Below are 14,848 nucleotides of genomic sequence, written 5' to 3' on the forward strand. Positions count from 1 at the left end.
TTCTACTACAGCTGGTTGCTCATCTGGAGTCTGCAGAGAAGTGAGGATTCAGCCTCAGCTGGTTTCAGGTACCGAGGATATGAAGACGTCTCCTGAGAAGAGCCGAGTCGAGAGCATTCACCTGGAGCTGCACAGGATCCTGGTCTGAAAGGTCACGGTATCGAACAGGTCCTCAGCCTCCGGGCAGCGCCACGTCCCTGACAGCTCGGCAGGACGACACTCTGCCCTTTAGTGAGAGAACTCCTGTTTCACCTGATGTGTGTGTGTGTGTGTGTGTGTGTGTGTGATGTGTGTGTGTGTGTGTGTGTGACAATAGAAATGTCACCATGTGTTCCTCTGTGATCTGCACCGCTCGAGGAAGAGAGGCTCCAGGGCTGAGACATCAACTGTGATAGTTTGAAAACTCTATTTCATTTGTATAGCTTTGTGTTACTGGCCATGTTGTATTTGCCAACTCATGTTGTGCAGTTAAATTGTGTATGTCACTATGATGCAACAGGTGGTCACAGGATCTGACTCTTCAGGTGTGTTACCACAAACTGATGTGGAGCCGTGAAGCAAAGCTTTAAAAACCTGTTTTCAAATGAAACTGCAGTTGTGTGAGTGATGCTAGAGTCCCAGCCTCCTCTTCCTCTTCCTCTTCCTCTCCCGCTCAAGAAAGTTTCCCTCGTTCTTCATTTCCCACTCATCTTCATTCTAACATCTCTCCCACGCCCCCCCCCTCCTTCCACTACATTCACTTCACTCCGCTGAAACACGACACACTGCGCTCGGTCGTGAAGACGAAGACGCCCGGAGGCAGCGAAGGTTCACAGCTGCAGTGACGCATCGATGACTGAAAACACATCGCAGATATATAGATGATGTGTGAAGGAGCCCCCCCCCCCCCCCCCCCCACCACCACAGTGAGCTGCCTCCCTCCCTTAACCTGGATAAAAAAAAAACATCCTCCTGGGACGTCAAACCTTGATCTTCTCATGGGATCGACATCTTTTCAGCGTCAGCCATTTTCAACGAGCTGTATTTATACTTTATTTATGAAAAGGCAGGTTCTGGAATAACTCATCTGAATTTACAGGCGTCTATTTAAAGACAAGACGTGTTCCTGCTCTTGTTCCGCAGCCTGAGATGTTTGGAACCCGTCAGCTGCTCCCAACACAAAGTGCCGAGCTGGAGCTGCCAGTTCAAACGGTAAATATTCATGTTTCATTTTAACACCTCGACAGGAGATGAACCAAAAGCTTTAACAAGAGTCACAATATCTGTCTTCCTGTGTTTGCCTCTGTCTCCCTCGTCTCCTCTGGACGTCCACCCCGTCCCCCTGGATGCTGTCGGAGCTGCGTTTCCTGAAAGAGCAGTTTTGTGTTTCTCCAGGCGGAGGAGCTGGAGCAGAAGGACGAGGAGGCACAGGGGTCCACCGTCAGCCACACGGCGTCCATTAAGAGGCCCGCCGCCATCACTGCACGCTCCACTGCACCTGGGCAGCACGACAGGAGGAGGCGCGTCCAGGAGGAGGGAGGGAGGCAGGAGGGGGTTCAAAAGGGGAGCAGGGGAGGAGGAAGAAGAAGCTGAGGAAGAAGAGGAGCGTGGAGGGTGATAAAAGAAGAGAGGAGCAGGAGGTGAGGGGATGCTGGGGAACAGGTGCAAAGCTCTGGGGGTAGCAGCCGAAATAACTTCACCTCCTCCTCCTCCTCCTCCTCCTCCTCCTCCTCCTCCTCCTCCTCCTCTGCTCCACTTTCTTCCTCCTCATGTTTTAAGATGTTGTTTCTACACAAGATTCTGATTCACTGTGTTCAGCCTCAGAGGTGAAGACTGAGACTCACACAACGTGAGAAGAAGGAACGTGAGGGTTGTCCTGCTTGGTCACTGGGGGGGGGGGGGGGGGGGGGGGGGCTACGTGTCTGTGAGGGTTTAAATAGACGAGCAGAGAAACGCACAAGTGTGTGTGTGTGTGTTGTTACGTGCGGTTGTATAACTGCACATCAGCATTTTCTGGGTCAGTGAAGGTTTTCACATAACGAGACTGGATCACACGTCCTTCTTCTTCTTGCAGCTTTAAATGATATCAACCTCCAGTGGAACTTTAACCAGCTTCATCAGCTCCAGCTTCATCAGCTCCACTATAATCACACAACACCTGATTCCAGGTCTATCAATCAAACTGTGTGTAGTGATTCAGTGTTAAAGCAAACAAACCACAAACCACGACATTTCTCTATTTTCCATGAAGCCCTGTTTGACAGTTGAAGCCTGTGAAGTTGTTTTCTGGTGAGTCGGCGTTTCCTCCTACCCACACACACGTCTCCAGAGCGTCCACCACACACACACACAGACACACACCCACACACTCCCACTGCCACGTTCCCACACTCCATTTCCCTCTCGAGTCTTCCTCACCCTTCATCACACACCAGTCCTCACACGCTACCAGGAGGATTCTCTGTGAACTGGAATCTGACGGGAGGTCAGTTCTGATCACAGCCTCTCGGCAGGCGTCGGAGGAGCTCAGTGGTCCGAAATGATCTGGGGTCTGTTATTCTAAAAAAGGAGTTTTCATATGAATTTCTAAAAGTTTGTAGAAATGAAAATGAAATATGATTATCTCCTCATTCAATTAGCAAACAACAGCAGCAGCCGGAGGAAGGATTAAACAGATCCACTGTTCAGGAGGCTGTTTGCTTATGGAAGCAGGATTTCTTATGCTTCTATAATTAACATTTTTAAGCTTTAATTAACAGAAATTATATTATCTGTCTCCTCTCTGCAGCTCGTTCAATGTGCAGCATCGCTCCTTCTATTGACGTCTCACTCAGATGATGATGAACAGCTGCATTAAAGCAGGAATATCTGGAGCTGCCTCTTTGCTCCGATCTATACAGCAGGTTCTCTGAAGGAGATGAACATGATAAATGGTTTTGTGAGAATTAATAAATGGTTTCCATGTGAAAATGACCCTGAGAGGTTTGTCAGTTGTTTGTGGGAGAAGGAAAAAGAGTGGAGAGCGTTTTAATGGAGGAGAAGAGTTCAGGTGGAGGAGTTAATAATAAAAAATGGAGAAGGTGGAAGGAGAGGGTGGGGGGGTGAATGGAGCAGGGTGAGATGGGGTGAGTGAATTATGAGAGTTTAGGATTTTCTCTGAAGCAGATTTCAGACGGGACTTTAGATTCTCAGCAGGCAGGAAACAGGAAGTAACGTACAGACGCTTATGGTCATGAACTATCGTGTTGTTTTTCCAAGATGGCCTCAGTGGCCTCTTCACAGTTCTGCCTCTGTCACATGTCAGAAACCTCATCATCATCCTGCAGGATTCTCACATGGACTCATTCAGAATCCAGGGTTTTGGGGGCCGACAGGAGAAACTCCACAGAAACTCCGAGGCCTCCGACTCTGAGGCCCCTCTGGAGAATGTCAGGAGATTCTCAGGAGTTAAGTGCAGGTCTGGAATCAGCAACAGACGCAGGAGGGAGAATCATAGGGAGTTGAATTCATGTAAAACGGGTCCGAATGGAGACGAGGGACCAACGGGAACCAGAGAGAAGACACCAGCGTCTCTCTGATCATCCTCCAGTCTGTGTGTCCCTCTCATGTCCTTTTCCCTGCCAGCCTCCCGATGCTCTTCCAACACACAACACAGGATTATGATAACACAACAACAGGTCGGGGATCCACCTCCCTGCACGTCTTCAATGAAGCCCTGTGCATGCACACCACACAGATTACACTGCAGCTAAACAGCGATCACTGGCCCACCACCTGCCCCCCCAGCTCCACACTCCTTTGTCTGCCAAGTCGTACAGTTTGCGAGCTGTGTGTTACTAACTGCCCATGAATGAGTGATGTCAGGGAGGAGGCCAGCGAGCAGCGGCGGAGAGCAGGGCACAGCTCCACGGCCGGCTCAGGAAGAATCCCAGCTGATTCACAGGAAACATCTGTTCTGTGGTTTCACTATACGCTCAACTAATTCTCTGAGACGACAGAAGGATCAACACTATAGCTATACAAAATAAATACTGTCACAAATGACCCACACACATACACACACGCACAAACCTGCAAACTCATTGTAAACAGCCAAACTAAAGCATCATCAGTAAAACCTTCACCTAACCCCGGCGATTATAAAGAATTTGGAAAAACCTTAATCTTTATATTTCACATTTCTAAAACAACCTCACATTGTACAAAGTATTTCGATTGCATCTAATTTAGTCTTGGTTGTGTTTCTATTCATGTTTTTATTTGATACTGCATTTCCCCTTTGTGCTGCTGGGTCAATACTGAACTTCCTCTGTGGAGGATCCATAAAGGTACATTACTATTGTACATTATATTATCTTATCTTACCTTATCTTATCTTAATTCACATCTCCCCTCTAACAATAACCAGCACCTCATAAATAATGTTTTGCCTCATTACTGTCAGTGTTTATGCAGAGAAAGATCCTAACACAGGGCCCTAAAGAGGTAACACAATAAGTACACACAAACACACACACAGATCTATAGACTCAGTCCCACACACACAGCCTTATACAGCCCCCCCCCACACACACACACCAAATGCACTAACAGTGTGAGTGGAGTGTTTCTCTGCTAATTCAAAGTGACGCCTTCACCTCACACGTTGTTATCTGACACGTAAAGAACATCAGAAGCTGCAGCTTCACATCTGTTCCCTCCACTGTCACATCACCTGTGTGATCACAGAGGAGCTGCACGGGGGTGCACGTGACGTGGGCTCCACGTGCACTTTGTTCTCCAGCCTGATATCCCTTTGTGTGTGTATCCTGCTCAACATCTGTACGCTCAGCCGACTGTGAGTGTGACTGAGGGGGACTGGGGAGGCTCCCAGTGACAGGTGGGAAACTGGCAGCGTGTTACCCACCATTACACACACAGGGCCTATTTATAGAGACCGAGTGGGAATCGAACGCGCGCTGATGTGCTCCGTGTGATCTGTGCGTGTTGCTCGAGTGTTAATGAGGCCGACGAGTGCAGCAGCAGAGACATTGTTCTTTTTCCTTCCAAGTGTCAAAGTAAATTAAGTGAGAAAACAAGTGGTGAAAAAAACTTAGTGATGGTTGAGTTTCAAAGTGACAGGTGAGGGATCTCAGCTGTGTTACAGCACTGCCCCCTGGTGGAGGCCAGTCAGCAGCTCTTCTCCAGGATCAGTCTCCATTTCCTAAATCACAAGTGCAGTTCTGAGCCTGTGTCTGTGATGTTGTGTTTCTCTTGTCCTGTGTCCATGCTTCAGAATTATTCCTTGTTATTAGTGAGTCGTCCTCGTCTTCATTATTCTGTCATTGTTTGTGTGCAGAGCTTTTTATAAACATGTAAACTGGTTTATCTGCACCGAAGATTGTATAGTCATGTTTTTCTTTAAATGAAACTGAATTTTGAATGATAAACTAAAATTGTGTTATTTTTTTGTCAAACATTTAATATCACACAATCTTCAGACCGGCGTTACCCACTTTTCAAAGTAAAAGCTCTGCAATTCAGCTCAACATAAAGCCTTTTGCCACATACGATGCTTTTACTTTGAAGACAACTTGCTGAAGACTAAATTATTCTATGAAATACAAATAATCAGATTATCAAAATGATCAGAGACCAGTTCCTATTGGCCACAGGCTGCTGGTTTCCATGGCCCCTCCTCTGCATCCTGGGATTCTTTCATTCTTCCAGTTTGTCGTCACTTGTTAGAAACGTCCTCAACACGTCCACTCGCTCGTTGTGAGTTTTCACATGAGTTCACATCTTCTGGACACTTCACTCAACATTTGTCTTCTCACGTAGAGCGTCTCCAGACATGTTCAGGAAGGCAGCCAATCACAAACTCACAAACTGCAGCGTGACAAGTCAAAACAAGCGACAGAACGTGCAGATGTGTGAGTCGTGTGGTGAGACGTGTGTTTACAGAGGAGGGATGGGGCTTCATGTTCACTCCTCCACTGGTCTGGATAATTAGAGAGTCTTCACAACACAGAGCTTCATCCTCCATTACACTTTGCCACTCGGGCACATTAGCTTTAAACAGAAATTACTTTTAATCTGCCAGTTTGTGGGTTGTGTCCCCGGACGGCCGCGAACAAACAGATTTCTTTAAGTGTGAATAAAAAGGAAAACAGGAAATCTATCGACAACTGTGGAAATGAAATGAATCCTTTTGGTTCTCCAGGTAAAAAAGGATATAGAAATTAATTTTGCAGAGGAGCTGGAGGACGAATGAAATGTGATTAAACAGAAATGAGTCGATATCTGAATCGCGGAGGAAGACGGGAAATGACGGAGCAAAATGGAGGAGACGCGCCGAACAAGATGGCTGAGTGGTTCCAGCTCCGAGAGAAAAGGTTGTGACTCGTGATGAGGACACGAGGGGGGGGGGGGGGGGGGGGTTTGGGGGGGGGGGTTGAAAGGAGTCAGAAGAAAGAGACGGAGGCTGGCTGATTGGTTTCCATGGTAACTGGTGATGAGGTGTGGGGCTAAATAAAAAGACCAGACCTCTCTGCTTTGGTATGGATCACACACACACACACACACACACACACACACACACACACACACACCTTATCCCGTTCACCTTAATTTAAAAGGAATAATTCATATTCTAAGAATCCCTCTGTCTTCATCCTCATCCTCTCTTCTCCAGTCCTCTCCCTCATCTTCCTCTGCATCCTCTTCAGTCCTCATCCTCATCCTCATCCTCATCCTCTCCTCCTCACTCCTCTCTCTGGAGAAGAGAGGATGAGGATGAGGATGTTTCTGTTTCCAAATCAACTCTTCGTCTGTGTCCCACTCGCTCGCCCTGCTCCTCGTGCTGTGTCGAACATTATACTGAGTTCTTACAGGAGAAAGTCCAGAGCAGCTGACTCAGACTCTCACATTCAGCCCCTCTGGATAATGTCAGTGTTCAGTTTGCACGGTCAGTGAATCTCTCCCTGGACAGGAGCAGCAGAGCCGGCAGTGAAAAGCAGCCGATGTCTGTACTTTGTCTGTTCTCTTCTCGAGGAGCTACAATCTGCCTTTTCCCCCTCGTCAGCCTGGATTGAGTTTGTCCCTCAGCTGCATCGTTCTCACATGAAACCATCACATGTGGAGTCAGATGGTTCATAATCAACGCTCCAGGTTTAACGACGCAGCAGCAGAGTGAGATCCGTCTGTGATCTTTCTCTCTGCGTAGCAACAGCGTCAGTGATGAGATCGACTCAAACTCGGTTCAGACTCTGACTCAGTGGCCTGATTCTCCAACTCGCGGAAAAACATGAGATGATATCATAATAACGCAGAATAAATCATCAGATCTGTTTTCACTGGGCTTTTAAAACATGTTCTGCCCGTCCACAGTTAATTAAGAGCGCCCCCCCCCCCCCCCCGCTGCGCGTCTTGCTTTGAACGTTTCCTGCAGAGATATAGAACTTTGAGATAACAACTTAATATTTAATATTTACATGCTAACTTTATTTATTTTGTGTGACTCATATTCAAACATGGCCGACTTATAAACCCGTTACTACAGCTCGTCGCATAAAAGCAAATATGCAGATATTCAAGTTATACATTTAAATTATAACGTCACCTTTGTTTTTAGAGGTGTTAGCAAAACGACTGTAGTTACACTGCAGGAGAGTTATTAGCTCCTCGTGTTCTGGATAGATTCAAATAAGTGAGATGCATGAGCTAGGAAACAGTTTCTATCCACTGACAGAGCAAAGTTTAATTAGTGCTTCTGTCTGTGTCTCACTTCAGGGGCTGCGTCCTTCAGAGGACATGATCTACATGTCCTCTGAAGGAGGACTTTCTTCTGTGGGCTGGGTCGACTGCACCAGAACAGAGGATTTGTGTGATTATTGTGTCCTGGTCCCTTCAGAGGCCGAGAGGACACAGAGGAGCAGCACAGGAGGAGCAGACACAGGAGGAGCAGCACAGGAGGAGCATCATGAACTTCACTTCACTTCTCAGTTCACAACACAACAAATTACTGAACAGTTTGTGCAGAACAGACTGAGATAGAGTCGGTAAATCTCCAATCAACAAATGCTGTATCTCCATCAAACAAAACAGAAACTATTCCAACACAACTGAGCTCTTGAAAAACACTGATTGTGCAACATGAAACAAATTAATGGATTTTTGCACTGAAATTTGAATTTGGATTTCAACTTCAATGTGAGTTTTGTGTTGTTGCTGTTGTTGTAATGTTAATATTGAATATATCATGTGTCCAAATTCCTTCAGATTAAACACAGTGCTTCCTCGGACCTTTAACAATTCACATTACCAGTTCTAAGACGATCTGTTCCACACACAGACAGTTTTCTGTCATGTGTCTGACTGCTGGAGCAGGAGTTCCACCGGGGACACGCTCCACGTGTTGCTCTGTGGCAGCGAGTTCTCTCCCGGCCACAGACGTTGACCTTTGCCGTGACCCGTACATCACGGCTCCAGAGCCCAGAGCACCACTGCTACAAATCCACTGTGTCTGTGCTGTGACATCCACCAACCACCTTGATGAATCATGCAGCTCCAAACCAGGCTGGAAAACATTCAGCCAGAGAACACCTCCACGAAGCCTCAGCTGCCCCCCCGGTGCCGGGATGTGTGACACCAAGTGGGAGAGTCGGAGATGGAGCGGTGTTTGCTGAGACGTCCCAAACTCAAGCCTGAAGTATTTACCACTGGGGCTGAGAGCGTAGAGCGGCACGGAGAGGAAAGAGAGCGACGGGCAGGTCTCAGAGCCACAGAGGTTTTTCTGCTCCGACACCAGAGGAGACCGCAGAGATAAATCACAGGTCGGTGGGAGAGCCCAGAGAGAGAGGCCGGGACCAGGCAGCTCATCGAGAGGCGTGTCCAGAGACTCCTCTCGGATCATGACTCAGCTCTATTCTATACTCGTGTTGAAAGTTGTTGTTCACAGAGTCAGAGAGAATAAGATCTGAGCCACGTGTTTGCATGTTCGAGATCCTTACCTCCACAAACAGGAAGCAGGGGACGATGGAGCTGCTGCTCTTCACACCCGGCTTCTCCTCCACCGCCATCCCTCCTTCTTTTTCTGTCTCCTTATCCTGGAGGAAAGAGGGTAGAGCCACGTTAGAGCACCTGCTGACCTGAGGTCAGTCCACAGAGGGAGATCAAGTGGAATCCATCAGGACAAACGAGCTTCTGGTGGATCTGGGGTTTTCATTAATATCTCCAAGTGCTGCTGTTATTTTAAACATGTTTCACTGTTATCCACCAGCGATAAACAAGATAAACAGATTAATTCAGAATCAGAAAAGTTATCTCTGCTGTGCACTTTGATTTAAATATAACTTTACACTATAAGACTCTATAGTGTAAAGTTATATTTAAATCAAAGTTTCACATTTCTCCTCCACACACATAGAGCTGCTCATTTAACATCCACAGGAATCTGTGACACAGCCGGTCATGAACTGTTCATCACTTTGTAAACAAGTAAATGATTTAATTAGAATTAAAAATAAACCAGCAGTCAGTAGAGAGTGTGTGTGTGTGTGTGTGTGTGTGTTGCTTCTTTTCTGACAGAGAATGAAATGTTAATCTATGTTAATTCATGTGACTGAATATTTGTTTCTCATGTTTTTTTGACTAAGTTTGTTTCTGATTTATCTATCTTGTGATGTTTTAGTGACAAATTTGATTTATTTCATATTTTAAAAAAATGCTAAACTATACGACACATATACACAAAGATTCCGTATGAAACCACATCACTAGATCACTAGATATTTGAATCTAGACCTAATTGTACACACTCATGAATATCAGTCCCACAAACATCAAGATCCATGAATTATTCTCTGAGAAATCACCAACGTGTTGAAAAACAATCTCACAATGTGAAGAAGTGGAGAAAAAAACACTGAATATTTTCAATGATTTATATTTCCTCCAAGTTCTGTGGTGGAGAGGAGGAGGGTGAGGAGAGGATGAAGATGATGATGAAGATGAGGATGAAGGAGATGATCAGGATGAATGAGGGGAGTGAAGATGACAGGATGAAGATGTAGATGTAGATGTAGATGAAGATGAAGATGAGGATGAGAGAGAGAACTGAAGAAGAGGATGAGGATGAGGATGAGGATGAGGGAGAGGGGAGAGGGTAGAGGGGAGAGGGGAGAGGGGAGAGGGTAGAGGGGAGAGGAGTGAGAGTGAGAGTGAGAGTGAGAGTGAGAGTGAGGATGAGGATGAGGATGAGGATGAGGATGAGGATGAGGATGAAGATGAGGGAGAGGAGTGAAGAGGAGAGGAGAGGATGAAGATGAAGATGAAGATTAGGGAGAGGATTAAGAGGAGAGGATGAAGAAGAAGATGTGGATGTGAAGATGAGGATGAAGATGAAGATAAGGGAGAGGAGTGAATAAGAGAGTATGAGGATGAGGATGAAGATGCAGAGGAAGAGGAGGATGAAGACAGGAGAGATGTTCTTGTCTCTCCGACGCTGACAGGTTGACCTCTATTCTCCTGGTGAGTTGTGTGTTTTCCTCCTGATTCTCTACTGGTGGAGAGCGTCGGCCTGAAGGATGAATAAGACATGAAGCTCTTAGCATCTCTCAGTACAACACAACCAGTGTGTGCGTGTGTGTGTGTGTGTGTGTGTGTGTGTGTGCGTGTGTGTGTGTGTGTGTGTGTGTGTGTATCTGTCAGGTGGAACAGACCGACGCCTCAGCTAACAGAAGCAGTGAGAGAAAGAGGAGGTGATTTTGAGGGAGGGACGTCTCCTGCTCCCTCTCTCCTCTGTGTCTCTCTGTCTCTCTGTGTCTCTCTGTGTCTTTCTGTGTCTCTGTGTCTCTCTCTGTCTCTGTGTCTCTCTGTGTCTCTGTGTCTCTCTGTCTCTCTGTGTCTCTCTGTGTCTCTCTGTGTCTCTCTCTGTCTCTCTGTGTCTCTCTGTGTCTCTCTGTGTCTCTCTGTGTCTCTCTCTGTCTCTCTGTGTCTCTCTGTGTCTCTCTGTGTCTCTCTCTGTCTCTCTGTGTCTCTCTGTGTCTCTCTGTGTCTCTGTCTCTCTGTGTCTCTCTCTGTCTCTCTGTGTCTCTCTCTGTCTCTCTGTGTCTCTGTCTCTCTGTGTCTCTCTGTGTCTCTGTCTCTCTGTGTCTCTCTCTGTCTCTCTGTGTCTCTCTGTGTCTCTCTGTGTCTCTCTGTGTCTCTCTCTGTCTCTCTGTGTCTCTCTGTGTCTCTCTGTGTCTCTCTGTCTCTCTGTGTCTCTCTCTGTCTCTGTGTCTCTCTGTGTCTCTGTGTCTCTCTGTCTCTCTGTGTCTCTCTCTGTCTCTCTGTGTCTCTCTGTGTCTCTCTGTGTCTCTCTCTGTCTCTCTGTGTCTCTCTGTGTCTCTCTGTGTCTCTCTGTGTCTCTCTCTGTCTCTCTGTGTCTCTCTGTGTCTCTCTGTGTCTCTCTCTGTCTCTCTGTGTCTCTCTGTGTCTCTCTGTGTCTCTGTCTCTCTGTGTCTCTCTCTGTCTCTCTGTGTCTCTCTGTGTCTCTCTGTGTCTCTCTGTGTCTCTCTCTGTCTCTCTGTGTCTCTCTGTGTCTCTCTGTGTCTCTCTCTGTGTCTCTCTGTGTCTCTCTGTGTCTCTCTGTGTCTCTCTGTGTCTCCTTCCCTCTGTGGGAGGACGAGACACAGAGACACTCACAGCTCCAGAGCGGAGACCGTCCTCTTCTGAGCTGTGAGTCGGTGGTGACAGATCTCTGGAGGACGCGTTAGGGGAGGAACCACTTGGGTGGAAGGACATGAGGCGGAGAAGCTTGTGATGAATCACATCTGTTAAGTGGGACAGCAAGTCAGGGACGATTCCACAGAAAGAATTGGAATTGCAAAAGCTTGAGTTACACCCCCCCCCCTCCCCCCCACCCCTCAGGGGTGAGCGCAGACTTCTGAGCCGTCCCACGCACATTTGGTGTGAGGGAATTTTCCTCACAAGCTTTCTCTGAATGCTGATTGTGGTGACATGTTTGCTGCTTATGTAAAAACTCCATCGCTCAATACGCAGGACGGAGACACTGAGCAGGAGGACAACTCGTCCACGTCTGTCCCGAGGTCAGGAGCTTTGAAATCACTGTTGGACAATTTAAAACACAATGATTTAAAGGATTTAGTTATGATCGCCTGAACACTGTAGTTTCATATCCTTGTTTACATTTACTACAGTACTCCACAGCGCTACAGTACTCCACAGCACTACAGTACTCCACAGCACTAAAGTACTATAGTACTACAGGAAGTGAAGACAGCTGCTTCTTCTTCTTCTATTCTTTAATTCTGTCTCTACTTCCTGTGATTGGTCCAAAAGTCCAAACTATCCCCAAAACTGTAAACAAACAGAGCCATGATTCAGTTTGGTCCAGACCCAGACTAAACTGGTCAGTGCTGTTAGATTTGTGTGCATTTGTGTGTGTGTGTGTGTGTGTGTGTATGTGTGTGTGTGTGTGTGTGTGTGTGTGTGTGTGTGAGAAACAATGTGGACGCAGAGAGGACGTCCAGATGGTTTTGATCTGATTAAAACGTTCCAAGTGAAAAGGGCCTAATCTGATCATTTCTCTATCAATCAGAGAAAATCAAACCAACCTGTCAGCAGAGACAGAGACGGATGGACACAGGGACACAGACGGACACAGACGGACACAGACAGACACAGATGGACATGTGGAGGAGACTCACACAACAACACATATGCACTGCTCACCAATCAGAATAAACATTTGGGGGAGCTGAAATCAAAATGGTGGAGATGAAGAGCTGCAGAGAGGAAAGTTAAATTGGCAGCAGCCACACACTGATGCACACACACACACACACACACACACACACAGAAACACAAACACATTGTGGAGGGCAGGAGGTTTGATTCCCCTGCTGCTCTGAGGACTCAAGTCAAAGGGTAGAGACCCAGGCTGCCATATGTCCTCTCGCCTGTCTCTGCAGTCCTGCACCCTGCCCCAGGACATACAGCACACGCACGTACACAGACTCATTGTGCACGACAATCCGGATCACGCTTGGTTTTGTCATCGTTCTTGTGTTCACTAAACGCTGCTGACTCGTTTCCTCTCGTGCAGGAGTCGACATGGGTGCAGCGGGGACATGAGAGGAGGTGCAGCAGCGGTGCAGCGTTCGAATCCCTCCCTGTCAGTCAGTGGTTGTTCTGTCTCTGCCACAGACTCTGACACAACCGACATGCGACTGCAGAGGATGTCTCAGTGAGGTCCACGGAGGGACACGTCTGTGACCTGCAGCCTCTGGTGACCAGCGTCAGTGTGACAGAAGCATGACAACGCTCACCTCTCGTGTTTAGTCTGTTGTGGTCGTGCACGTGTGTGTGTGTGTGCGTGCGTGCAGGATGAGCATCATCAGCTTTACACATAGTCCCACGCGTCGTGTTTCCCCTTTGCACCCCCCCCCCCCCACACACACACACACATAAAGGCTGCAAACACAAACAATGCACCTGAGCTGAGTCACACACCAACAACAAACCTCCTCCTCCGACTACAGGGCATCCCTGCTGTCAGGAGAACAAAGTAACGGGGGGGGGGGGGGGGGGGGGGTAAAACCATAATAGGATTTACCCGCAGCTGGGTGATTAGGACTCTGTTTGGGGAATACCAGCGCACAACACAGATTACCACAGAGACACTCCCCCCCCACACCACGACATGCACAGACACACTCAGAGACCTGGGGAGGACGCACTTCCAGGTCTCACCTCCGTCCCCTCATCCTCCTCCTCCTCCTTACCTCGGGTAGCTCCACGCCCAGCGGCCGCTTGCTGTGGCTCCAGATTCCTATGCGGTGGCCATGTCAGATCCGATGATGGTGGAGGGGTGTGAAAAGCTCCTCAGTCCCAGCTGTCCGTCCCTCTCCTCCTCCTCTTCCTCTTCCTCCTCTCCTCTCCTCTGCCGCCTCCTGGTCCACGGTGAAGCGTGAGAGAGCAGAAGGAGAGACGGCGTCTCTGTCTCCAGATCTTCCACACATGCACAAGCACACACATGCACACACAGACAGACACACACACAAACACACCTCTTTTAATTATCCTGCTCCAACACACAGTGGTGACTGATGAATTAAGAGGCTGAAATTACCTCCTGTGCAGCGTTTGGTCCAAAGAGGAGACGCAGAGGAGAGGGAGAGAGAGAGTGAGCAGGAACATGTGTGTGAGTACGAGTGATTCCGCGTGTGTGTGAGAAAGAGAGAGCGAGAGAGAGAGAGAGAGAGAGAGAGGGGAAGGGAGGGCATACATTATGTGTGTCAGCTCATTTGTATTCAAAGCTGGTTTTCCCTCTCCATCCCTCCCCTTCTCTCCCTCTGTCCACCTCTCCTCTCCGCTCATCTCCTTCCATCCATCCCTCCCTCCCTCCTCTCCATCCCTCCCCTTCTCTCCCTATGTCCATGTCTCCTCTTATCTCCCCTTATCTCCTTCCATCCATCCATCCCTCCCTCGTCTCCATCCTTCCCCTTCTCTCCCTCTGTCCATCTCTCCCCTTATCTCCTCTCCTTCCCACCCCTCCTCTATGTGATTGGACATAGAGGACATGAACCTGACCCAAACACTGAGGGATGGAGGGATGGAGGGATGGAGGGATGGAGGGATGGAGGGATGGAGGGATGCTGCAGACGGAGGAGATGAAGGGCTGCTCGGCCGCCTGCCTCCAGCTCAGCACATTCTGGATGTGGGTTAATGAAACGTGGATATTGATCCAGAGCTCCTGGAGCACATGTAACATCAGAGCTGGAGATAGAGATGTTGTCCACACTGGCTGGACAGTAAAGTTTCTACAGGCTCTTAAAAAGTCTCAAATATGTTAAAATAATATGCAATATATATAAAATGTATATTT

At 47.9% G+C, this 14,848-nt stretch overlaps 1 protein-coding gene across 1 annotated transcript in view; it reads right to left on the reverse strand.

Moving 5' to 3' along the window:
- Positions 1–9,061, reverse strand: part of plppr2a (phospholipid phosphatase related 2a) — a 45,593-nt gene extending 36,532 nt beyond the window's left edge. The window contains exon 1 of the mRNA XM_062408085.1: positions 8,970–9,061. Coding sequence (XP_062264069.1) covers positions 8,970–9,038 — 69 coding nt within the window. The 5' untranslated portion in view covers positions 9,039–9,061. The remainder of the gene's footprint in view (positions 1–8,969) is intronic.
- Between the last annotated feature and the right edge of the window lie 5,787 nt (positions 9,062–14,848).

The sequence above is a fragment of the Platichthys flesus genome, chromosome 16 (genome assembly GCF_949316205.1).
Source record: "Platichthys flesus chromosome 16, fPlaFle2.1, whole genome shotgun sequence".
NCBI classification, from domain to species: domain Eukaryota; kingdom Metazoa; phylum Chordata; class Actinopteri; order Pleuronectiformes; family Pleuronectidae; genus Platichthys; species Platichthys flesus.